This window comes from Neoarthrinium moseri, assembly GCF_022829205.1.
Source record: "Neoarthrinium moseri strain CBS 164.80 chromosome Unknown scaffold2_Wmoseri_CBS_16480, whole genome shotgun sequence".
Lineage (NCBI taxonomy): Eukaryota > Fungi > Ascomycota > Sordariomycetes > Amphisphaeriales > Apiosporaceae > Neoarthrinium > Neoarthrinium moseri.
Window position 1 is genome coordinate 1,367,992 of NW_026055116.1, and position 24,481 is coordinate 1,392,472.

General features: G+C 53.0%; 9 protein-coding genes across 9 annotated transcripts; 6 read left to right on the plus strand and 3 right to left on the minus strand.

Moving 5' to 3' along the window:
* Nucleotides 1-1,034: 1,034 nt before the first annotated feature.
* On the plus strand, nucleotides 1,035-2,374 carry JN550_001170 (uncharacterized protein; the record flags this gene model as incomplete). The annotated part of the gene is made up of 4 exons (XM_049310102.1): nucleotides 1,035-1,336; nucleotides 1,604-1,700; nucleotides 1,892-1,927; nucleotides 2,009-2,374. The coding sequence occupies 4 exons, from the start codon at nucleotides 1,035-1,037 to the stop codon at nucleotides 2,372-2,374; spliced, it is 801 nt and encodes a 266-aa protein (XP_049177076.1).
* A 725-nt stretch (nucleotides 2,375-3,099) lies between these two features.
* Nucleotides 3,100-5,747, minus strand: JN550_001171 (uncharacterized protein; the record flags this gene model as incomplete). Its single annotated transcript, XM_049310113.1, has 3 exons — nucleotides 3,100-5,432; nucleotides 5,489-5,504; nucleotides 5,571-5,747. 3 exons carry the CDS (start codon nucleotides 5,745-5,747, stop codon nucleotides 3,100-3,102), a joined length of 2,526 nt encoding a protein of 841 aa, XP_049177077.1.
* Nucleotides 5,748-6,597: 850 nt separating this feature from the next.
* JN550_001172 (uncharacterized protein) lies at nucleotides 6,598-7,368 on the plus strand (the record flags this gene model as incomplete). The annotated part of the gene is made up of 4 exons (XM_049310124.1): nucleotides 6,598-6,661; nucleotides 6,716-6,801; nucleotides 6,867-6,957; nucleotides 7,013-7,368. 4 exons carry the CDS (start codon nucleotides 6,598-6,600, stop codon nucleotides 7,366-7,368), a joined length of 597 nt encoding a protein of 198 aa, XP_049177078.1.
* Nucleotides 7,369-7,639: 271 nt separating this feature from the next.
* On the minus strand, nucleotides 7,640-8,615 carry JN550_001173 (uncharacterized protein; the record flags this gene model as incomplete). Its single annotated transcript, XM_049310136.1, has 4 exons — nucleotides 7,640-7,999; nucleotides 8,056-8,316; nucleotides 8,420-8,460; nucleotides 8,537-8,615. The coding sequence occupies 4 exons, from the start codon at nucleotides 8,613-8,615 to the stop codon at nucleotides 7,640-7,642; spliced, it is 741 nt and encodes a 246-aa protein (XP_049177079.1).
* A 1,062-nt stretch (nucleotides 8,616-9,677) lies between these two features.
* JN550_001174 (uncharacterized protein) lies at nucleotides 9,678-10,565 on the plus strand (the record flags this gene model as incomplete). Its single annotated transcript, XM_049310147.1, has 2 exons — nucleotides 9,678-9,990; nucleotides 10,039-10,565. 2 exons carry the CDS (start codon nucleotides 9,678-9,680, stop codon nucleotides 10,563-10,565), a joined length of 840 nt encoding a protein of 279 aa, XP_049177080.1.
* Nucleotides 10,566-10,982: 417 nt separating this feature from the next.
* Nucleotides 10,983-13,943, plus strand: JN550_001175 (uncharacterized protein; the record flags this gene model as incomplete). The annotated part of the gene is made up of 1 exon (XM_049310158.1): nucleotides 10,983-13,943. The coding sequence occupies one exon, from the start codon at nucleotides 10,983-10,985 to the stop codon at nucleotides 13,941-13,943; it is 2,961 nt and encodes a 986-aa protein (XP_049177081.1).
* A 1,634-nt stretch (nucleotides 13,944-15,577) lies between these two features.
* Nucleotides 15,578-20,200, minus strand: JN550_001176 (uncharacterized protein; the record flags this gene model as incomplete). The annotated part of the gene is made up of 2 exons (XM_049310169.1): nucleotides 15,578-17,877; nucleotides 17,932-20,200. 2 exons carry the CDS (start codon nucleotides 20,198-20,200, stop codon nucleotides 15,578-15,580), a joined length of 4,569 nt encoding a protein of 1,522 aa, XP_049177082.1.
* Nucleotides 20,201-21,217: 1,017 nt separating this feature from the next.
* Nucleotides 21,218-21,651, plus strand: JN550_001177 (uncharacterized protein; the record flags this gene model as incomplete). Its single annotated transcript, XM_049310180.1, has 2 exons — nucleotides 21,218-21,336; nucleotides 21,390-21,651. The coding sequence occupies 2 exons, from the start codon at nucleotides 21,218-21,220 to the stop codon at nucleotides 21,649-21,651; spliced, it is 381 nt and encodes a 126-aa protein (XP_049177083.1).
* A 729-nt stretch (nucleotides 21,652-22,380) lies between these two features.
* Nucleotides 22,381-24,039, plus strand: JN550_001178 (uncharacterized protein; the record flags this gene model as incomplete). The annotated part of the gene is made up of 1 exon (XM_049310191.1): nucleotides 22,381-24,039. The coding sequence occupies one exon, from the start codon at nucleotides 22,381-22,383 to the stop codon at nucleotides 24,037-24,039; it is 1,659 nt and encodes a 552-aa protein (XP_049177084.1).
* Nucleotides 24,040-24,481: the final 442 nt, after the last annotated feature.

Sequence of the window (24,481 nt, forward strand, 5' to 3'; positions counted from 1 at the left end):
TCGAGCACATCAGCGTATACGATATGGACCAGGATGTATTTCAGAAATCGCATGCAGCGGCGTTGGGGTTCTTGGGAATGATTTAGGGCATGATGGGCCAATTCATGGTTGAGGCTCACAGACTGACAGCCGCGTTTACGAGAGTTATGACCACAGACTGACCTCGGGTCCCAAAATTTGGGGTGACTGAATGCTAGATGTCCTCCTCGTCTTCATCCACAGTCGAATAGACAAGTGCGGTTGCCTTACGCCTGCTGTCCCAAAAGTGATAATATCGCCCGCATCGGTTCCCCAGTTTGTCACATATGTCCGGTTGTTTCACACTGCTAGTGACGAAAAACGAGCCATCCATCTAGGTAAAATTGCTCAGTATCAAATATGTCAGTCTGCAAATACACAGCTTGGACGTGCATCATCAGTGACCAAGACGGCTTTTCTCCTAGTTTGAGAGAGCTAGAAAGAAAAGAAGCTAAACGGATGAGCCCGTCAGAACCTGCAGACTGTTGTGCATCCGTGCAGAATTACTGATTCCCTATTGTACTAAGACAAATGCAGGTTGGATATCCAGGGAGAGGGGTTCAGAATTCAACATTATACCTATGGACTCCGTCCGTACCCGTTGTGACATCCCGCCTTGGGATGCGGGGATCTCCTCGTTCGTAGCACTGGGACCGCCCAGCACGTGAAAGCATGCAGGAACAGCGAACCATTTGAGACAAGCTCCAATCAGTGCCCTAGACCGCATCACCTGGTTACATAGTTCTTCCTGATTGTTTCCATCATATACCGTCACCTGCTCCCAAACGGACCGAGCAGGGGTTCTCGTGTGCTGCCAGAGCCGAGTCAGACGCCCGCCCGTTGCGATTCAGCCCTGGATCCCTGGCCCCACTGAAGCTCGGCCAAGCGCAGGGACACGCGTGCGCCCAGAAGATCATGACCCGCTCTGAGTTCATCGCAAGCCCCCAAATCCTCCGCGCCCTCCGCTGAAACAAACCGCACCACGCATATAAAGGACGGGAAGCCAGGTGTCCACCATGCCCCGACGCAAGGCCGCTGACTCCCTTCGGAACGGAGGACCGGCGACCACCTCTTCTGCTACTTCTTCTCCCGTCGCACCCACCTCCTCCGAGAGGACCCTGAGGAAACGCCCGGTGCCCTCGGCAGCAGAAACCGCCGCCCAGGAGAAGATGGACCATGCCGACGACCGCTCCGCTACGGCTGGCAACGATAGCATTGCTCCCGCCCCTGCTGGCTCGTGGACAAGCAGGAATGAGTGGATTGTCTTCGCTGTCGCCAGCGGCGCGTGCGCCGCGGTCAACGGCTGTTTTGCGAAGTTGTAAGTAGCCTACTTCTTGCCATAGCCTCCAAGACACCAATTGGTGGTCCTCCACTTCTTCTCCAACCCTTCCTCAACCAGCTGCTTCACCACATAAATCTCGCCAAGAATAGCTCAGGACTTTCGCACTTGATATCCTACACCGTCCTTTTCTGTACCTAGTTGCGTAGAGTCTCCTATTGGATGAGATCAGGGGACCATGCTTCCTTTTTCACTTTGGACATGTATCAACTGAAAACCCCCGACACAGCGCTTACCAAGTCACAGAACTACCAACGAGTTGACCTCGAACATCTCTTCAGCCATCGCGAAGGCCTTTGGCCTGGTCGCCTTTGAGAATGCACTTGAGCTGATTTTCCGCTGTGTAAGTTGTTGGGTGCCAATCCAGTCTTGTCAAGTAAAACCCTACTCGAGGCCCGTTGTGAGGTTATTCCGACGTTGGCGAGTAATCTGCATTAGCGTGGGACCTGCACCTGGCATTTGACTACACTTTCCAAACTCACTTGCTACCCAACATTGGCGAGAACCCAACAGCTAATGTACATTTTATGACAGATATTCTTCGGCCTTAATTTGGTTTTCAATGGCGTGGTAAGTTTGCCTCATTGATCCACTTCTGTTGCTGCTGTATAGGCCCAGTATACAACGATATAGTCCACTAACGCCTCGCAGATGTGGACCCTATTCACAAAGGCCCTAGCCAGGGGTACCTCAACCACCCAAGTGTCTATCATGAACACATCATCCAACTTTATGATTACAGCTATCCTGGGTTTCATGATCTTCTCAGAATCCTTACCGCCGCTGTGGTGGGTCGGCGCTGCGATGCTTGTCGCCGGTAACGTCATCATTGGCCGCAAAGACGAGGTTGTCGCCGCGGATCCTGAGGAGGACGCCATCTCAGGGGCCGAGGCCGGCGCCAGCGTTCCGCCGTACGGCACTGTTGTGCCGACCGTGCGTGTCGTGCCTCCGGAGAAGGATGACGACGACGAGGACGTTGCGCTTCTGGGAGACCTGGATGACCCGAATGATAGATGAGTGTCTCGGCTGCGTGGACATGACTTGGATACTGCATTGGTACAGACGGATACCCTTGTTTACGAATAACATACATCATAGATGAGACCTTTCACATCGGGCTGACGAGTGATTATTGATATTCCGCTTCGTGCCGCACGATGTTTAGTTCGTCCTAAATGGTTCGTCCTAGATAACAGGGTGTTTCCAGCAGACAATTATGCGCGGATACCATCGTCCACATTTCTGAGGCTTCATTGTTGCGCCGCTAAATCCCGAATACAACTCTCTCCCTTGCGTATATCTACCGGAAGTGTTGTCTCCAGCAGCTCATATAAGCCTAAGGTGAAACAGGAGACCCCCTGGTTATGGAGTACCAGCCATGCCAGCTGAAAGAACTTGAGGCACCGCAACGCTGGAACAACGGGCGGTGACGAGCTTTAGGTAAGACCCAGCTCAGGGGGCTAACAAGACATGTTTCCAGCGGAATGGTTTCTGGAATATGCATGAGCGATCTAGTGGTGCCAAGACTGCATTACATACCTGCAATGCTGTCAATATCTGCAGTGCAACGTTGGAATAGTTGCACTGCAATTTTAACCCACGTGGAAACGTTGAAGAGAGCAAGCATGTCAGGCTACGAGGCAACCAGTTCCCCGAAATGATGTAGCACATACATTTGTCGAGGATCTTAATTAAGTATCTGCATAAACCAAGTCCCGAATTGATCGGTTCGATCTATATACTTATCTATTCTCCAGCTCTAGACCCTCATCATCCGCTAGATCCGCTAGATCCTCGTCTCCATCCATGATGGCACCCGCCCCTCTCGGCGGCGGTGGGGGTCCGTTTCCCAGCTGTATCCTGCCACCACTGACACTTGCGACCTTGTCCGAGACCCAGCCGGCCGCGGTCCGAATCCATCCCCAGAGCCTCTCGTGTCCTCTCTGAATGTCATGGTCCTCTCGGGGGTTTTCGGACGCCTCGGCCTGGAATTGGTATTTGAGGCAATCCTTGACTGTGACTAGGCCTGTCAGGCGACCGTGGTGTTCGATCAAGATGACACGAGGTCCGATCTTCCGGAATAGTTCCATGACCGTCTCCAATGGGAGCCGCGGGTGTACAGTGACAGGGGTCGCATCCACGTAGCGGCTGAAGTCGATAGAGGCAGCCGACATACCGAAGTCGGCGTTGTTGACAGTAACTGTGGGCGTAATTGGTGTGATACTGCTGAGCGCCGTTGCAGGGGGCGAGAAAGCGCATTTCGCTTCGGGGTTGATGGTGATTTGACGCTCACGGCGCAGTCGGTCGATTGCGTAGCGGAGTTCGGTTCGACCTATATAGCCAAGAAGAATCTTCGACTCCAGGTCTTCCACTATAGGGAAGCCTTGGTATTTGGGCTGGCTCAGGAGATCTTCGACAGACTGAAGCATCATGCCATTGGCTGGAATGGCTACGACGTCCGTCTTCATAACAGCCTGGACGGGTACACCAAAGTTGTGCTCCTCCTTATTATCAAGAAAGGGGAAACCGCTGAACCAGATCATTCGATCTGCGATGCCACCCTTTCCAAACAGCTCCGACACCGCTTTGGTAACGCCAACCACAATCATGGTAGGGAGAATATAAGTCAAAGCGCCGGTAAGTTCAAACATGATAACCACCACAGAGACGGTAATGTGCATGATTCCGCTCAGAGCAGCTGCAGCACCCAAGAATGCATATGTCCCAGGGGTAATGCAAGGCTCATCTGGTTTGCAAGCGGCAAAGAAGGCACTGTTGGGAAAAGAATCGTACAGACTCTGGACGATGATGCCGATAGTTCGTCCGAACGATGCCCCGATCGCCATTGATGGCACGAAAATACCCGCAGGAACCTTGCAACCGTATGAGATGATGACCAGGAATATCCTGATAATTGTCGCCAGGGTCAAAGAGAGGATATTGCTCCAGCGCTTGTCGGCGTCGCATAGCCCCTGATAGTCCTCTGCCCCTTCGCATTCCAAGAACAAGATCTCCATGCTCTCTGTCATGTCAATCCGAAGGAACACATTAGGATAGCAAATAATAGCTGTCCCCGCGGCCAGCAGTGTGGCTTCGAGCACTGCGTACTTGGTCAGGTACTTCTTGCGAAAGGCCTGAGCCCGCAGGTTCCACTTCATAACGAAAGCACCGTAAAGGCCGCCAAAGATTCCGAGGATGATGTAGAAAACGACCTCGAAGAAATGCCATGATCGATCGTACTTAACCTGGAACATGACCAACTGCCCGGTCCGAAACGGATTCATAGCGGCGAGAACTGCGGTTGCCACCAAGGCGCAAAAATAACTTCGCCACATAGTCTTCAAGGGAAAATAGCTCGACATCTCCTCGAGCGAGAACAGCACACCTCCTATGGGACTACCAAAAGCCACACCCACGCCCGCGGCAGCGCAAGCGCTTAGGATCTCTCGGGTCTTGGAAGCGTTGTACTTGTATTTTTCGAACATCCTGGAAATGACGTTGCCGGTGCAGACCGCATAATGGACGCTGGGGCCCTCTTTTCCAACCGACAGACCGGATGCGATAGCAAGCGGCAGGGCGATAGACTTGATGAGCAACGTCCAGAATCCCAAGAACCCCTTCATGACGAACCCTGCGATAATGCATTTGATCTCGGATATACCCGAGCCGGCCGCATACGGCGCGTAGGACCTGACGAGTATCGCGGCAGTGAAGGCGAAGGTCGTGGCAAAGATGATATACAGGAAATAGTTGAGAGGCTCGAAACTGGTCCACCTGTGCCAGTCGTCGCATCCGTTGTCCTCGCCCCAGCAGCAGAAATTCTCGTTCAGGTAGAAGGCAGTCGTGCAGTAGCCCAGCTTGATGTCGGACAGCCACTCGGTGATGATGTTGAGGAACGATGCGATCAGCCCGATAGCAGCGCCGACAAGCGTCACGACGATCCATCCCTGGGCGGCATCGTAGGATTCCCATAGCTTGTACCGCCATGTCACCTTGCCGTTGTCGAAGAGACCGGCCGTCCTCCTCCGGCGGGCCTTGCGCCGCATCTGTTCTCTGGCGGCATCTTGGACCCAGTCTGTGAGGCATTGTAAGCATTGGACGGGGACGTGGCGCGTGGTCGCAGGCGCATACCTATGGTTGTGAAGTCCTGCGATGCTTGGCATTAGTCATACAGAGGTACAGTATGCCTGAATCTGACAGGGTCGGGACCAACCTCATATCTCTTGATCTCAGCGATCTCCTCCTCGATCTGCTGGGCGGCCGGTGCATCGCGGCCCTCGCCCTCGCCGCGCTCGGCGGTGGAAACGGCGAAGGATAACCTCGAACTTAGACTCGGCCGTCGGCTCGGTTGCGGTCGGGAGAGGGTGAATGATGTTGTTCTGGAAGTCATCGCATTGAGTCCGCGACCATGATAGCAACAGCAGACAGCTCCTCGATTGCCTGGTCGCGCTGGGAAGAAGGTAGTTTGCTCGTGTCGCCGGTTACTTAGGTTATGCTGATTAGACACCTCTCTGTAATGGGCCACCAGCTCCCCCCAGCTCTGGTGTACCGTACAGAAGGCTGGAGCTGAGCTACGTAAGTAAATCATTGGCCCAGACGCTGTCGGCCCCCCTAGAGGACTGGCCAGGGGGTCATCTTTAGTGGACCTCAAACCGCTCCAGTGTTGCATGCAAAGCCGTGCACGTGCCCCTTTCCCCCCAAGTCATGCAACCACTCAAACCACTTTGTGGCGGATCGCGTCTCTCAAATTCAGTACGCGTTTGTTCATGAGAAGTAACCTTGGCACGCAGTCCTGGATAGAGCCTCGGTCGCCGTCATCACGCCTCTTCACATCTCGAATTCGAAAAAACAGTCCAAAACAGGAAATGTAAGCAAACCCTCTTCACGCACTCCATGCTTTGCGCCATCCCCTGGCCATCTTTGAGAACTTGTGATCAGGCCTGCTGTGGCGCATCTCATAATGAGCTCACTTGATGTTCTGGCCCAGGTTGATCAGAGTAAGAGAGAGGTACATGAGATCACTTCATTCTCTCACGTGAAATGTTTGTCAAGAATTGACATGAAATTGGGATTCAAGAAGGCTGGCATTTCTTAGAATCGTGCTAATACTGCTGGACAGCACATCACCTGCAGTATCCATTTCGACATCCCACTCTACTTGGACTCTGTATGGCCGAGCCCCGTCCTCTGCTTCTGGACCGACCATCATCATAAACCTCAGGAGGGCACCGACATACACAATGCCTTACAACACCACAGCCATCCCTCCCCGAAAGGATGTTACGGGCGCCACTCTGTTGCCATGTAAGTGGCCCTCAGAGGCTTTCAGGTCTGGCGCGATACTAACGCAATCTCCAGTATCAAGAGTCAAGAAGATCATTGCACAGGATCAGGATATCAACATCTGCTCTAATAACGCGGCCTTTGCCATCACAGTCGCAACAGTGAGTATTTTATCTACTCGGTACTCTTGCCGCCAGCCCTTACTCACAGGAATGCCCGCACACAGGAGCTGTTCATACAACATCTAGCATCAAAGGCCCTAGACGCAGCAAAGGCCGAACGTAAACCCCGGAGGAATATTCAGTATAAGGACATCGGTAGGTTGATCCCCTGGCGTCTATCACGCGAACCGTCTGCTCACCCCAAACCCAGCAACCGCGGTGCACCATCACGACAACCTCGAATTCCTCGAAGACCTTGTGCCCAAGACCGCCAAGTTCAAGGACGTCAAGGCCGCGGCCGCGGCCACGCGCGCCAGCCTGCGTGGCGAGCTCAAGACCGACGTCGTCAGTGAGGAACCGCCGGCGCCCGTGCCCAACGGCAAGAAGCACAAGGCCAGCGCCAGCCGCTCGAGCCTGAACGGCAACGTCGACATCGGGAGCATGTTGGGAGGCCACCGCGTCGCACGGATGCAGAGCGAGGACGACGGGCCTGCCGACCCCAATGATCAGCTCCAGATGGAGATGCAGCAGGCGAGGGGCGATGGCGATGTGGAGATGGCAGATTAGAAGCCGTCACTTGGGTTACAAAAGCTTTGTCTTTGTGTCACGAGGAGTTTAGGAGAAAGCATTCTGAGCCATGTTCTAGCAGTCAACGAATCACTTGCATCATGGATTGACGAGTACAATCATTCGTCACAGCTAGTGACAGCCACCTTTTCGTGGGTATATCATGTGATCTTCATTTTCCATCCGCGCGCACTTTGCATCTATATGTGCACGAAACGCCGTTTCAATATCTCCGCCGCTCAGAGAAAGTTTTAGTCCGAATGGTCACCATCTATTCCTCCATCTCATCGCCAACGTGAATACCGGCGGGCATGCGACCCTCCTTGAGCATGGTCTCCAGCCTCGTGATCTCATCCAAACTCGTAGCATTCCTGATCATGTCCTGCAGCCGCTTCTTCTCCTTGTCCGTGAGCTTGATCCTCGACATCCTAGAAGAGAGACCCGTCGATCCGTTGGACGTGGAAACGTTGAAGGTGGAGGACTTGATTCCCATGATGGTGGACGCCAGATCTGTCGGCTTCTCTGCAGTTCCGAACAGCTCCTTCGCACGTTCCCGCTCCGCCTGCTTGACCTTCTCGTAGTCAAGGAAGCGCACCGCCGGGCAGCGCCATAGGACCCAATATCGGTAGTGCTGCCAGGTTGTCAGCATGGCATCGCCTCATCGGAGATCAAGGTATCATAACGTACGTCTTTCTTTGCGACAGGGTTATCCTTCAACACGAGGTGCGTCAACCTCGAGAAGGAGCCCAGAGGGTCTAGGTCTGCTAGCTCCTTGAGGTCGTTCGACTCGAGTTGCAGGTTCGTCAACATGGGGATCGAGTTGACCAGCGTGGGCTGTATCGAGCTGACGCGGTTGCGCGCGAGCAGAAGGGTGCGTATCCGAGGGCTCAGGGGGAAGTTTCCCAGGACCTGAATATCGTTGTCGACGAGATCTATGGCATCTTGGGGCTGTTTTCGTGAAAAAAATAGGGCAGGTTAGCGGGACATGACCATGGTGCAGTGCCACGCGCATGTGCATGCGACTGCGCGGGCGGGACGAGGAGATACTCACACCAGCAACGCCCAGGTTCTCAATTGCGGGGATTCGGTGACCTGTTGCGGTGCGAAGAGATCGCTATCAACTCTGCTCTGGCTCCAAAGTGTAGTATCTGCTCTTTCCCAAACGTACCTCGGAGGTCGAGCTCGCGCTCCTTCAGCGCGTTGAGCCATGAGGGCGAGTTCTGGAGGAGCTCGACCGTGAGCCTCATCTTGACGGGGGCTCGTCGCGGTCTGCTCTTACCTCGTTGACGGCTTCCAAGGGGGCGGGACTGGGTTGGACTGGGGGCTCGTCTGCCTAGGTCGTTCTGTCGTCGTTGTTGTCGTCGTTGTCGTGGCCGCTGGTGCAATCGTCTGTTGCTCCAGTTTGGTATCCCGGCCACAAGGCTGAAAGGCTGGGTCCTCAAAAATTCCCACTGCAAATGCCCCAGCCCCAGCCTAAACGCAGCGAGACAAAGCTGCCTACTGGACAAGGCAGGTGTGGGGTACCTGAGCCAAAATTGATTGAGCGCTGAGTTCCACTATATTCATACCCACGGTTTGTAGCACGGTGAGCCAAGTCCATACTCGCCTGCTCCATACACCGTGCACCGCTTCTTCCATGCCCAGCACTACGTTACCATCACTCGTCATGAAACTGCTGTGCACGCACGTAGCATGAGCCTGCAAAACTACGCAGACGGGCCATTTCGTACTTTGCTTTTTCTTCTCCGCTATTATTTCCTCACGGCTACCCTGGTATCTGGTAGTACACCTTTTGCCTGACTGCTCGAGGGCCCGGATCCGTTCAAGAGTGTATATAGTTGATTCTGAGCTTTTCTGGTCTGCAGGCCGGGGCGTATGGAGTTACCCGGTTTATTTAAGACCGGGAAAGTCTCGATGATGTCGAGGTTGGCCAACTCCGGCTTGGCATGCCGTAAGACAAACTCAAACGCTCGTCTGTTATTCGAACGCCCAATGCCAATGGTGCTAGCAGGTTCAGCAGCCGACTTATGTCGATTAGTGTCCTGCTTTATGATCGCCACGGCAGCAGAGGCCAGGTGCGATGGTTTTCTCGGGCCTCCCGGCACTTGGCGCGGTGCCGGCTTCCGGTCTTCGTAGAGCCAACGGACCGGAAACAGAGGATGGCGTCACGATGAAAATCCAGTAGTCCGGGAGCCATGCGAAGGCTACTTCTCTCACATTTGCTACTATCATATACGCTATCAATTACAGTACCACTACACCCTACAGCCCACTCCCTCACACAAGTTTCCAATATTGCAAATCTTACAATGGGCTCAAAAGCTGATGAGGTCTCGACCATCCGGATGATGGTTCTGGAGACAGATGAGCCGCATCCTGACACTGTAGCAGAGCGAGGGACGTTTGCCCAGATTGTACATGACCACTTCTCAAAAGCTGGAAGAGAACACGATCCGCCTTTGGGCATTGAGACCGTCAACAGATTCGTGGTAACTGAAAGAGGAGGCAAGGTACCAACATTCGAAGAGTTTGAGGGCGTTCATAGTGTACTGATCACTGGGAGCGTTTTTGATGCTCACGGTGATAATGATTGGATACTCGACCTGCTGAAACTGCTGCGAGGTTCGTAACACCGCTTCCAATACCACAATGAAGACTAATATCCGGTAGCGTTGTACACGCAGCGCCCTGATTGCAAGTTGAGTGGTATCTGTTTCGGCCACCAACTGCTCTGCCGACTTTTGGGCTCTGAGATCAAGCCGGAACCTTCTGGCCTTTGGGAATTAGCTCATAGCCCAATTGACCTCACGCCCATCGGCAAACAGCTGTTCTCCACGGACCAAGATAGGATATACCTCCATCAGATGCATCAGGACCAAGTCGTCTCTCCACCATCGTCCGAAACATCTGGCGGTCTTATGCCACCTGGCACAAAAGTCCATGTCTGGGGTTCCAGCGACCATACGCCCATTCAGGGTGTGTTCATCGCAGATCGGATCTTTACAACGCAGGCACACCTAGGATTTGACGAAGCCATGGTACATCGTCAGATTCAGATGAGGGTGGAAAGCGGTAGCATCCAAGACATGGATCATGCCGACCGGGCAAAGGAGACGGCGCACCTTGAGCATGATGGCACTGCGGTCGCTGCGGCAATCCTAAGATTCTTCCACAATGAGGACCAATTCATTGTCTAAAGCGACATGATTTCTAGCACTTGGTGCCTATCATTCGGCTCCTCAATTCGGTAACTACTATTGAGAGCGTGGTTTATACTGCATATCGAATGGGTAAATAGTTTGGGTCATCTGTATTTACAGCGCGCGTGCCACTTGACATCTTGCGTCGGGTTCTCTCAAAGAATCCTTTGTCACCATGTCTGATTCCGTCAGCGACTGGCTACACACAATGAAACATGCATGCTTTTGTCCACTAGGATTTCGGAGAGATAGATCGGCAAAATGAGCTTTTGTTGCTCTTGAATTATCACTTATATCTTTGTCCCCACGCTTAGGCTTCAGACCCCAGCATTTGCAATGGCCCTCTTTGACTTACGAAGTAACAATCATCTTGAACGTGACAGCTGAAGTCCAAAGGCGACGAATGGTTTCGCCATGACGCGAAACAGATCCAGGAGGACTAAGAAGAAAGCAGCTGAAGCTCGGGTTGAAGTTGAGGAATCTGAGTCGGCATTTTCGCAGCTGGGGAATGCCGGAGAATCGAGCAACAACCAAACCCCGGCAAACATTCATAATCAGGCACCTGCTTCAACAGTAACTGAATCGAAGCCACCAGTAGAAGATGCAGTCAAACCTGGGATTGAACGGCGGAGCAGCTACGCATCGGTAGTGGCTGGCAACCACAAACCACTCGCTAGTCAAGCATCACAGCCACAGCCAGTTGTAAAAATAGCGAACGATAACACCGAGCGTCAAGATAAAACAAGGAAAACTGTTGGACCTGCAAAATCTGGAGATTCTGAGCACGCTATTCCGCTGAGTTTCGCTCAAGCTCTGACCAATTCTCGGAGCAAAAACACACGGCAAGGCTCGAGCAGCAGGAATCCCAGTACACATGACGACTACCAGCCGCCTTCAACGCAGCAATCACAGGAGGTAGAAGGTGCCTTTGTGGGAAATGGAACGGGTTCCGTCAGTTCTTCCAAAGCAAGCGAGTCAAAATCACATGCGGATAACGAAATGAGACCCCACGATAGAAAGACAAGACAACGTTCTGGCAGCTACGCATCAGTAGTAGCCAGCACTTCAGCTCCATCCCCAGCTCCTAGTCCATCAGATCCAACTCGAAACAAAGAGGTCAGGCGAGGTTCTTCGGACACAGTAAATTCAACTGGATCTACGGCCCCCGCATCCCCATCCCCGAACACCGTCAAAACCAAATCGACTGAACAAGTGTCTAAGTCCAAGTCATATACACCTCACAAGGGGAGAGAAAATGAGTCGAAAAGCAAAACCGGGGATTCCGGTACTTTCTTCAAGAGTACTAAGCTAAATATACCATCAGGCGATCAGCATGGCACGCAGTCTGAGAGCAGTCCCACAGCGTCTCCTGGTATTGGACCAAACTCGACAAAGAAGAAGAGGAAAAGGGGAAAGAGAGGTCATGGCAGGAGGCATTCTCAATCAACAGACCTCGGCAAACAAGCTCCAGAACATGCAGAATATGAGGAAAAATCCAACAGCCATGCACCACAACCCACAGAAGGATATTTAGCATCACCCAGAAGCGTGGTTCCAGGGGATGCCACCAAAGTCAAGCCAGAGTCCGAGGACAAGAGCACCAGAGACTTAGAAACACGTCAAGCTGATCAAGTAGAATCAAGTCTGGGGCTCGAAACAGGCGAGAACACCGGTCGGGGAAGTGAAGTGAAGTCAAACGATTCAGCAATTGAAACCTCTCAAGTACCCCGACCCGGCTTCGTAGACACAGGTGCTTCTATCTCTGCTGCGGTGCCTGAGAGCTCGAGTGCCTATTCTCCCACAGCAGAAGTGTTCCACCCTCGTAAGAAGTCGCATCCGTATTCACCAACAGCAGAGGTATTTCAACCTCGCAAGAACTCACGTCCGTACTCACCGACAGCTGAAGTGTTCCAACCTCATACGCACCGCACCGGCCAACACAAAACCAGCAATGACAAGTCGTCCGCATGGCGAACAGATCCAAGCCCAGGCCCAGGTCCTTCGCCTGTGAGCGGTTATGATTCGAGCTCGCCCGTTAAGACTCCTGTCAGTCCTTATGATAGGATACCAACAACACCGGCTCCATTCTCTCCATACCATACTCCATTTCATACACAAGGCTTTGTGGGAGGCTTTCCGCCCGGAGACCGAATGTATCAAGAGAACCACGGTTATAGCCCTAACACTTACACTCAACACCCATTGGACCCTCAAGTTGAAACACCAATAAGGCCCCCTCCTGACTCCACCACACCCGTAGAAGCCCCCCAAGGGATACAGGAACTGCCCCGAAAACCAGCTGGATTGGCAAGCTTTCCGCTACCTCCGAAAAACGAGGATAGGCATGCCAGAATGTACCCTGATACGACTCAGAGGCAAGTCCCGAGAGAAGTCCTGAGAGAAGATGGCTTTGCGCCTTACAGCGCAGGCTCTCCCGGCCAGGAAACAAATATCGAGAGTGTATCACCGGAGCCGGCGTTTCGGCGGCATGAGTCGCCAGACCTACCTTGGGGTTGGATGCAGAGAGAATTCGGTCCAAGTAGAGAGCTCGTCTACATCAACTTCTTGACCCAGGAGACCCAGATGGAGCGTCCCACGGAACCTGCCTCAGTAGAACCCTCCCTATACTCAGAGGCTGGCCATGGCACATCAACAGCCGCCGCTGACATTTCTACCCCTGTGAATAGTGCTGTCGTCGAACCTCCTGTGTGGAACTACCACACTCTCCAGAAGCTCGAGCAACAGACAAGGCCGTCGAACAACATCATCGAAGATCTCACACGAGCACATCACAGCCCAGCCGCAAGGAATACTAGAAATTCAGCGAGGCGGACGAACTTCGTCCCGTCCCCCCTGGTTACTTTCGCAGTCGAGGGGGTCGACAACCAGATCTGCCAGCTCTGTGACCATTCGACATTGGAACTTGCTACACCTTGGCCCGTGATCAAGGACACCCAGCCGGCGATTCTACCATGTGGGCATTGCTTCGGTGCCGAATGCCTTCTCCTGTGGCTGCGAGAGTACGATATCTGTCCCGAGCCCAGCTGTCAGATGTCGGTCAGACACCGTGGCTGCGGACACAAGTTGGATCCGCTGATCCTTGACACTCAGCGAATCTTTAGCGTGCCCAAGACGATAATTCAAGGGGGCCAGGTCGGGAATGAGTGCCGGAGGTGTCGCATCAGAGGCGAACAGGAGAAGGAAGCCAAGCAGTTTCATCAACTTCAGGCGAAGTTCAGGGAAGCCAGAGCCACAGTTTCAGCGAATCACACTGAAGAGTCTGAGAAGGCAATGAGGGTCATATACGAAGAGCTAGATGCACTCCCTTTCGAGGTTAGGAAGAGCAAGCTGAGCACACTCTTCACAGTGTGGTGAACGTGTCGAAAGATTTCAGGCGCAGGAGTTGCTCATCGTAATTAACTCAGTAGATACCTGTGCTATTTAAATTTTGTTTATTTTTCACCCTGCGCAGCGAATAATGCAAGAGCCACATCGTCATGCGTCCCATCTTCCTATCAGGGCGATCGGGTCGTGTCGCGAAAGGGATCTGCCTTTGTGCATTTTCTGTAAATTTTCAAGAAACCCGAGAGTTTGGATCTACATGTACCTGCCCAAGCCGAAAGTGAACTCAATTAGACGATATAGCCTTCCGTGTTTATTGCCGGCATAATGATATGTCGCTTGTGCTCAACGATAGCCAGACAGCTACAAGGGACCAGTAGTAATCCCGGAGGCACTGTGGATTTGAGGTTGACGGACCCATTTCAGTTAAGTCCAAACGTCGTACCTTCGGAAGTCACCAACTCTAAATGTTTATAGTCGGAAGCACATGCTGAAGCTTAACGCCGCGCGGGTTCTCCACCCTCTCCCCTCACCCGGCAGTGCCAGGAGGGCCACTGACGTTTGTCTGACAGCATGCCACCAGACTCATCGTCATCGACTTTTCTCACTAAACCCCATTTTGGAAAATCAGGTGTTTTCGAAGGGTCAAAACGTTGGCAAGCTCTGAGCTATGGATGGTGCCTGTACACGGGCACCCCCAATACGTATATAAGCCCGCCTGCCACTCCACGACACCTTGATGGGCAACTTACCTTTTCGCCATCATCATCCAATCAAACCCTGCCCAAAGCAGTATCCCAAGCCTTCTCAACGAATCAAAGACTCAAAAGTGTCATCAACCGAATTTATAGTCCGCAATGGCCTGCAGCTGCAGCACCTCGGGTACCTGCGCGTGCCAGAACTCCGGCACCTGCAAGTGCGAGTCTTCGTGTGCTTGCACCAACTGCCCTGTAAGTTCCCCTACGTCTGGCCTGGCCTGATGCAGTATATTACGGTGTGACTAAGACTTTTGCGTGCAGAAGAAATAAAGGGACGAGCGATAGGGGCAAGATAGGAACTACCGCCACTCGTTAGGGAATAATCGTGGTGCACAACTTCCATGCCGGCGTCACGTTGTATTTACAGTGTGAAATATTAAATCCCTCTGTAACTTGTGAGCTGTGCTGTATGCGTGATGTGAAGCAAGATGATCCTATACGGGTTACTCTCTAGACAATGCTGATCAACATATACCCACAATTATGCTGCGCAAATATAATTGTAGTCCGTAAAGTGCACTGTTAATCTTTGAGTTTGATAATTCTTCACTGGGAATGGCAGGGTAACTGCCAAGTGACATAATTCTCTTACACTAAGATGCTACATTCAACGGTCAAAGCCCGATCTGGGACAGTATGTTCATTCATTACCCTTGCGTCGGCATCCATTCGTACAATCCGACGAGGATTCGTCTCACCCCTGTGATGCTATACACTGGTGGGTACTTTGGGGACACTCCTGAAAACCTATGTCCAGTCCAGTATCCGCCGAGTGGGAATCTCGCCACATTAGATATACAACCATTCCAACACCGGGGCTATAGAAGCATCTCGTCACAAACCACCAAGCCTCTTGAGCAACCAGAACGCCAGCCTTTTCACAAACCCTACAAGCAACCAGGCAACTCTCTAAGCAGCATCAGCTGCGGCGCCCTTGACCATAGCTCTCAAACTAGCCATTTCACGCTTCAGCCGCGCGTTCTCCTTCTTAACTCTTGCTGTTTCCTCACTGGACTCCTTGACCTTTGTCATCAGGTCCTCCTTTTCGGCACTCTTGCCCTTCAAGGCACGCACGATCTTGGTAAGTTCGCTATTGAACTTCTCATAGAGAAGCTCGTTCTCGGCCGTGCTTTCCTTGTACAACTGGTCGATGGCCTTGACCTTCGCCTCTGTAGCTTTCAGGGTGTTCTCCATATCCCGCTGCAATGCTTCATGGCGGCTGGTGAGATCTTGAATCAAAGTCGGTATGCGCGATTCGAGGGCAGAAACATTTGAAGCCAACTTCCTGAGATCTACGGTGTTTGACCGTGGCAATGAAGAGTTCATACGAGCCATGTCAGCTGCTATCTTGGAGAGCTCAGACTGCAAGCTGGCATCAACCTCTTCGGCAGCTTGCTTCTCCGTCTGTAAACGCTCGCGGAGCTTTTGGGGTGATTGCAGTCGTAGTCTGCCCGTGTGGTTCTTGCCAGCGCTCGTCGTGGGCCGGGCGGGTGTTGTTGGTCGTGCAGGCGAATCAGTAGTAGGCGGTGCACTTCTGAACGCTCGCAGAGTTGGGATGCTAGACGTTGAGAGACCCTTGCTATGCCCCTTCAAGGGCGACCTGGGTGTTTGTGGTGAAGATACAATCGGCGTGCCTTGAAAAGGGTCGACAAAAGAAATGTTTTCTTTCTGTCGGCCGCTACGGCTGGGAGAGGGTGGGCTAATCGGTATCCTGGAAGGTGATGGAAGTCTTGGACCCGAGTTGAACTTCTGTGATGTCTCTTTCATGTGAGACAAAGGCTGTAAAGGTTCTTCATCGTCATGCAGACTTGTCGCTGCCATGAGACTCTTCAGATCCGACAAGGAGCTGCGCCGCTTCCTCCTAGGGGTCTTTGCAGTTGCATCCTCTCCATCTGGCTCTCCGATAGTTTCCAGGCGATGCGAGCTAGTAGGGCGTGCAAACGAGTCGTCAAAGGCGCCGGCTATCGGAGGTCTATCACGCGAACCAGGCCGTTTCAGCAGCTTATGAGGTCCGGTGCCCGAATCTATAGACCTTGCTCTGCCAACAGATGCCTTGGACAAGCTCGAGCTCTCACCCGTGACAGGATTCCTGCTATGCTTGCTGAGGGTCCGCCAGACAGACGGACGGTCCTCGTTCTTGCTGTTCTGACGCAACAAATTGTCGAAGCCTAGTTTCCTTCTAAGCGATGAAGTGTTGGAAGTTAGGGAACCGGTGTGCGACTTCATACTGCGAGTGGTGGAGTTCAGAGACTCGTATGCAGATCCGGCAGGCGCAGGGCCCGGATCAAACTCCCCTGGCCCACTGTCGAATATCCTGTCGCAATCTTCGACTAGTCTATCCAAGAGGTTGATGTAATTATGCGCGGAGCCATCATCGACTAGGAGTTCTGCAAAAGCCAGTGTCAATGCACCTCTGTCGCCATCATTACCGCAGCCATCCAGCAGTTCAGCCAAAAGCTTGATCAAGGCGGTAAACGCTCGGCGATTCTGGGGCGCCATATCTGCAAAGAGAAAGCGTACGAAGTCTGCGAAATCACCTGGTACTCTTTTTGATGCACGTTCCTGAAGTGCATCTAGCGACTTCAGGGTCATAATTGCACCCATCTGCTCGCGCCAGGCAATCCTCACAAACTTCTCAAAAGCAACAAACACCACGTCTGCATTGATCTCTGGGGAGGTGTCAATGTCGAATGGACTCTCGATGAGCTTGTTGTATAGATCGTTGACAGACAGCTCGTCAACAGCTGCGCGATTGAGTATCGTGTGGCCAATAAAGTTGCCTTTACGAGCGTGGAGACTAGCCACATAGCCCGTGAAGGTTTGCTCGAGGCGAACAAGAGGATTTTCCGGTCGGTCATCGTCCCCTCCTACTTTAATGCCGTCTCGGCTCCTTGCTGACCCATACAAAGAAGCCGAGTCTTTGATGGAGCTGTTCGACCTGCTGAGAGGCGAAGGAAAGAGCCCAGAAACGGGTGGACGCTGCTGCTGCTGCGACTGCTGTTTGGTAGAGTTGAAAGTGTCAGCATTGACGCTGCCACCGCCCAAGAAGCTTGTGAGCATCTTGACTGGCGAACTCGCCAAGAAAGACCTGGACTTCTCGATACGATGGGAAAGGTTCAGTCCCCGCAGTATCTTCGTGTGAAAAGATACCAGAGCAGTGGTGACGTGAGGATTAGAGACGTTGAATTGAGTGCTCAACAACTGGATAACTAGAGAAATGTTAGTTTACGCAATTATGCCAAATGCATCCAACACAGACTCACTCCTTCTAACCAGGGTGGGCAAGAAGTCTTCTAGGTCAACCTCGTCAGTAGACTTCTTGCCCGTTAGACCTGCAGTGACCAACACGATCTTCTTCATGTCGCTGGATTTAACGTCGGAGACGATTTCCACGCCATAATGCCCAACTGGAGAGCCCTTCGTGCCCTTTTCGTGATCGACCACGATACGAATCGGCGCAGGCTCTTTACGGCCCTCGACTAGCTGGTCAAGGCCTTCTTGAAAAACAGCGGCGTAAAGCCCAAGGCCAGTATCAGGCATTCGCACGGATCGCAGAGACCATTGCGGATCTTCTCTCTCAGTTTCTGCAAAGCGACCCTCTACGCGAGCTTTTGCGATGTCCTCACTCCACTTCGCAGCCTTGCCCTCATATGCTTCTTGTAGGACAAAACACCGCGAGGTGATTCCAGTGCTGGTGACGTATTCTCCGGCGTGAGCTCCGGACATTTCCTTTGACGATGTCATCCATACCATACGGCCATCGGCCGACTCGGTGAACCTGATGTTTGCCAGGTCGTGCCAACCGGCAAATCCAAGTTCGTACGTCCCTTGACCTCCGGCTGCATTTGTCATGGATGCCAAAAGTCCAGCTGCTGACGGCTTATCAATCTCTCGTAGAAGGTCGCGGGCTGTCATATTGTAACCATAAATCTTCTTGACAATCACCATGCAGTCGGAGAACAGCAAGAATATGCCTGATCGGTCGTCGGTGTTGATGTCAAGGGGAGCATCTGTCTCATATGGTGCTGGAAGCTCAGAAAAGTCGGTAGCTAAAATGAAACGTCCCTTGGGCTCCAAATCACTGGGCCAGCTTTCTATCATGTTGCGCAATCGCGTGCTGACATGGGGTTTGTCGGCGAGAGGATCGTCCATGGAGCAGATGTTGGCGATGATATCCCTAGCTTTCAGCATTGGCTGCAGAGCGGGATGCGTTATTGGCAAGCAGCTGACGATCTGGTCAATGACCAGGCTGTACCGCGGAAGACGCTGAACAGGCTCAATGACGGTCGATCGAAGATGTTGCTCTCCAGTGACGGCCACACGCTGAGAGAAACTTGATTGCTGATCGATAAAGGAGGTAATCAGCTGTGGGAAGTTCTGGCTGGCCCGTATGTAATCTTGGTAGCACTCGGTGAACTGCGGAAACCATTCCAACATGACTTTGGCCACGGCAAAGGTGCCACTAGGGTCTTTGGGCTTTCCGGGGACGCTGGTCGGACCTGCTATCCGGGCAGACGGCATCGTAGTGTCCATATCCTTCATAGCGTCCTCCTCGGTCTCATCCATAATCTTGCGCAGTTCCTGCATGAAAGCCGTGTTGACTTCGAGGATCTTTTCGGACGATCTTGGGAACAGCTTCTCGACGTCTTCCATGGACGGGCTGAAGCTGTTTGCGGCTCGCGTTTTGGCTTTCTGTCGGTAGTCGTCTGCGATATGCTGAACTAGCTCGTTCATCTTCATTACATAGCGCTCCTCCGTATCTACCAACTCGGCCAGCTTGCGACGTAATTCCAACTTCTGGTCCTTGGTGAATGACTTTTGTCTGTTCAACGCGGTCGGCTTCGAGGGGGCTCGGCGCAAACGCGAGGTGGGCAAGAACATGGCCTCCCCGAATAGCTTCACCAGGGGAGTGTACACTCCGTATTGTCGCAAGCTAGGGTCCATAATGTCGTCTTCGTCTTCGAGCACGTCGAGATCCTCGAATTGCAGCGGGGTGATGGAGCCGGGAGGCAGCACTAGGTCGATGTCGACATTGCTGATATGCTGCGTCTGCAGAGCCATCTGCAGCTTTTGTACAATCTCTGCCGACACCTCCGATCTGGCCATGTTCTTCGCAAGTTCGGCCGCATGCTGCTCGCCGAACAGAGTCGGTGCGGAACCGGGCCGCCGACCTCTCGTGGTAGGGTACTGATGTCTGAGATGGGCCTTGACCGTCTCGGGTAGCTCGTGGAAGTACTTGAACAGTCCAAAGGCTAAGGCGCGCGTGATCTCGTCACCCTGGAACTCCCGCGGCAGATGGTTGACGACATTGTAAAAGGGCGAGTTGGGCGAGATGGTAACTCGTGGAAAGGACTGAAAACCGGCGGGACTGTATATGTGCAACTGGACCCGGGAGCTGTTGAAAGTGTAGTTTGCCGTGGTCGAGGGCCCGTGAAGTATCAAGACGGGGAGGTGCCCAAGTAGAGGGTCGGTGGTGTGGTAAAGAGTGACATGCTCTGGCGAAAGAGCCAGCTCCTCAGTGACGCGAACCATGACGGCTTCAGTAGGTCGCGATCATGCTGGCTGGCCAGGTTGTTTGGGCTGAAGTTGTTGAACAGCCTGAGCCGAGAGAGCTCGGTCGCGCAGGCTGAGCTTGGTAACTGGGAGTAACGAGTGAAGGGGGAAAATGATTGGAAGTGGAAGCGATACACGACAAGGCTCACGTCTAGCCGTCCACGACGATAGCGGAACAGACCAACTCTACCAGCCAGACCAGCTAGGTAGGTACTGCAGTCAGTTGCCGACTGCGTGTTGCGTCGCACGGACTCAGCACTATCTCAAGTAAACAGGCCTCGAGTGCCGACGGGAAGCCCTGCTCGTCGCGTCTTCTAGGTAGCAGGGCACCTCATGGGCGGGATGACAGGGAGGTAAAGTTAGGTTATTGTTTACTTTAATGCGGCGGCTCCTGCAGGCAATCTGATCTGCAGCGCAAGGGGGCAAGCCAAAGCATCCAACTAGTAGGCAGAACAGTCTCAAGTTAGAGATGTTCCAATCTGGCGTCCATCAATATGTACAACGAAGAGTGAGGCTTGCGAAATGTGCGACAGTCATCTGGTCTCGCCAGGACGATGAATATCTGCAATGATATTGGCAAGAGTGACCAGGATCCCATATGATTTTCCGGAAATCTAGGGGCCTCGCCGTGCCTCGCCGCCCCGATGGGATCCCAGATCGGAGAATTTCCTGCCAAAGAACAGCCTGGGATGGCTCGCACCAGAACGCGATACGCGTGCGCTCGCCCTCCCATTGGCTGCTCCCCCGCTAACAAGTAAACATCCTGACGCCTAGCGCGGCTTGCCGGAAGCCCCTCCCTGGCACTTGCGGTTCACTCCGGAGTCGGGAGTCGGAATGTGCTGTTTTTAGTACCAATTGGCGAAGGCCATTTTGCCAATCTCATCTCAGACGTCGAGGCCATATCGAGGTCCTGGATGACCAAGTGCTCTCCGGGGGGATACTCGTACATTCTGGCTCGGTCAGGGACGCTGCTGCTGTTTCCCAAGACCCGGCGCCATGTCGACGCAGACTGACGCTGGCGTGCTCCTCACGCATGCTCCCGACGGCGTGGGCTACAAGCTGCTGGAGCTGCCACCGGAACTGCTGGCGGAGCTCGAGTCTGAAGATCCTCCCACGTAAGTTCCAAGATCTTCGTCTCAAGAAAGCAACACCTCACATCACGATGCAGCCTCAGTCTGGAGTCGTCTTCTACGTCTGCCGTCATAAAGCACGGGGATAAGTCGTGGGGCATGCGTCAGAAGAATACCTCCAACGCGCTGATTCTGCTTCGCCCCGCCGAAACGACCACAGACTCATCACATATTCCCGAAGTTGGACTCAAAGCTGTGGCAACCATTCACGACAGTGTCGAGCTCGTGTCAGAGGCCGCAGCCAGCGTTGCCCCTGCTGCCAGAGGCAAGTGGCACGAGAAGTTCGCACGCGGACGATGACCCCTAGAGGCCTTGAAAGCGCTTGGCTGCTTAGAAAACAGGTTGTCTCGGCTGCCTCTGCACTTTTCTGCGCACCAAAGGATCGATAGCCTCTAACGGAAAACTTGACCTCTGGGTCGGATTTGGCATGTCCAGATCTGAAAATCGAATTTCAACCTCATATTCCCGCATGGCACTTGCATCCCTTTCGCTGGGACCATTCAAGTTAGGCTACATGAATTAAAAGAGGTAGAAAAGACTTCAAATTGACAACACGACCTGATATCAGCAGGAAGGGCTGCAACATTTGGTCACTCCCGAAAAGCTGCATATGAGGCAGTTAATGAACAAATTCAATCCAAGTAAAACAGTATGTTTATCCGCAGATAAGCCAGCCAGTCAGTTCATCGTGTGTGAGACGATAACTATAACCACGATAAAAGTGTCTTGCGTCTTGGTGCCGTACGGTAACTACTCGAGCCTCGGCTTGCCCAATATGGCTTGGCGCCTGAGATCGGCCGGCTTATCCAAGGAATTCCTACCGCTTGACGCCATGCGCCGAAACTACCCCGAAATCATGTTGCGACTTCGCCGGAACTCTGCTTTATTCCTGCATATTCTCCCGATTTCCTCTCGTTGCTGCCGCCTCGCCTACCGACGGCCCTGATTTGAATGTTGCTGGTGTATCTATATATATATCGCTAGAAAGAGGCCTGCCGATAGCAGTATTTTACCGGCGAGCTGACCGCCATGCGAGTCCGCACGACGTCGGCGGCCGCTCTTCGCCTCTTCTCTTCGGGGCCACTCGCGCGCATCGAGAGCAGGCAATTCCTCTGCAGCCAATGCTTCCAGAGGCAAACTGTTCGCCGAGCCTCGTCGAATCCTCGCTCGAGAACACACCTTGCCGCTTGCCCAGCACAAAGCGCACGCGCACGACTCTGCCTACGTTCTCGGTCGTATGCGACCATCGCTGAGGGCTACACGGCGAAGGCGAGCATATCAGACAGCCATGGCCCCATACAAGAGTACGACAGGCGAGTAGCGGAGGGCCGATTACGCGAGGACGAGCACCAGCGGGGCATCATTCAAAGCCTGCAGCATTTGCACGACGAGCTCGTGCACTATGAAGCACGCCCCGTCATACATCCCACGATCGAGTCGCTGAAGCCCTCCAAGTCTCTCTTTGGCTGGCTTGGCTCGAAACAAGGCAAGACGCCGATACAAGACATCCCGGCCGACTTACCTCACGGCTTGTATCTTTATGGCGATGTGGGGAGCGGCAAAACCATGCTCATGGATCTTTTTTATGATACGTTACCCAAAGCGGTCAAGTCAAAGACTAGGATACACTTCCATAACTTCATGCAAGATGTGCACAAGAGGCTTCACAAGATGAAGATGGAACATGGAAACGACATAGATGCCGTGCCGTTTGTCGCTGCAGATATAGCGGAACAGGGAAATGTGCTGTGCTTCGACGAGTTTCAGTGCACCGACGTGGCAGACGCCATGATCTTGCGGAGACTGTTGGAGTCTCTCATGTCTCATGGTGTGGTCTTGGTCACAACTTCCAACCGAGTCCCGGACGAGTTGTACAAGAACGGGATCCAACGAGAATCCTTCATTCCGGCGATCAACCTCCTGAAGGCGCGGCTTCACGTGATCAACCTTGATTCGCCAACCGACTACCGAAAGATTCCCCGGCCTCCGTCCGGAGTCTACCACACACCTCTGGATGCCCATGCTGCATCTCATGCTGAAAAGTGGTTCCGTTTCCTCGGAGACCCTGAGTCCCCCGAAGCTCACTCAGAGGTGCAGAGAGTTTGGGGCCGAGAGATATACGTCCCTCGAGTTAGTGGTCGTTGTGCATGGTTCACCTTCAAGGAGCTCCTTGGCAAGGCTACTGGTGCTGCCGACTACATCGAGCTCATGCGAAGTTATGATGCCTTCATTGTGACCGATGTTCCGGGTATGACGTATCGCGAACGCGACCTAGCTCGACGATTCATCACGTTCATCGACGCTGTGTACGAGTCACACGCCAAGCTTGTATTGACGACAGCGAAGCCTCTAACTCAGCTTTTCGTGTCGGCCCAGGAGATGGAGGACTCGCTAAAGAAAGACGAAGGGAAAGCTTCTGAAAACGAAAGCCCGCGAAGCGAGTCTGTTCATGATACCATGCAGTCTGCTATGGAGGACGTGAATAGCAACATCGAGCAGCTAAAGGACGCCAATGTTTTCTCTGGTGACGAGGAAAGATTTGCTTTCATCAGAGCCTTGTCACGATTAACAGAGATGGGCAGCAAGGAATGGGTCGAGAGGGGCATGGGTCTGGAGGGTTCTGGAGGCAAGAAAGATCGGGATGATTGGGCAAAGGTTCGCAGTCGCCAAGCGGAAGACAGCATGTGAATGAACACTGGCTGGCCATGATAGTATGTTTGGATTTAGCCATTCCCATATACCATTGCGCAGTAGATCGTAGACAAGCATTGTTTGTACAACTCAGCCGTCAAATATCATTACCACGGTTCCAATTCAGAATACCGATTCGTAATGGCAACACCAGTAGAGGGTCCAATGTCTGCCCGCGGTAGGTAAAATGGACGATGGCGGTTCAGATACCTCGATAGTTCGTAGGCTGGCAATGAGAATTTCCTCACATTCGGATCAATGCATTGAATAACAACAGCCTACTGCTTTCTAGAACGGCCACAACGTTGAAGGTGAAAACAAGCTCATGGGGCAGCTCAAGCTTTTGTTCTGCCCCGGATCGATCCACAATCGGCCGAGTGTCGTCCAATGTGCCCATGCTAGTTGAGTGTTTCAGGTTTCCTGGGGGCTTCTGGCACCC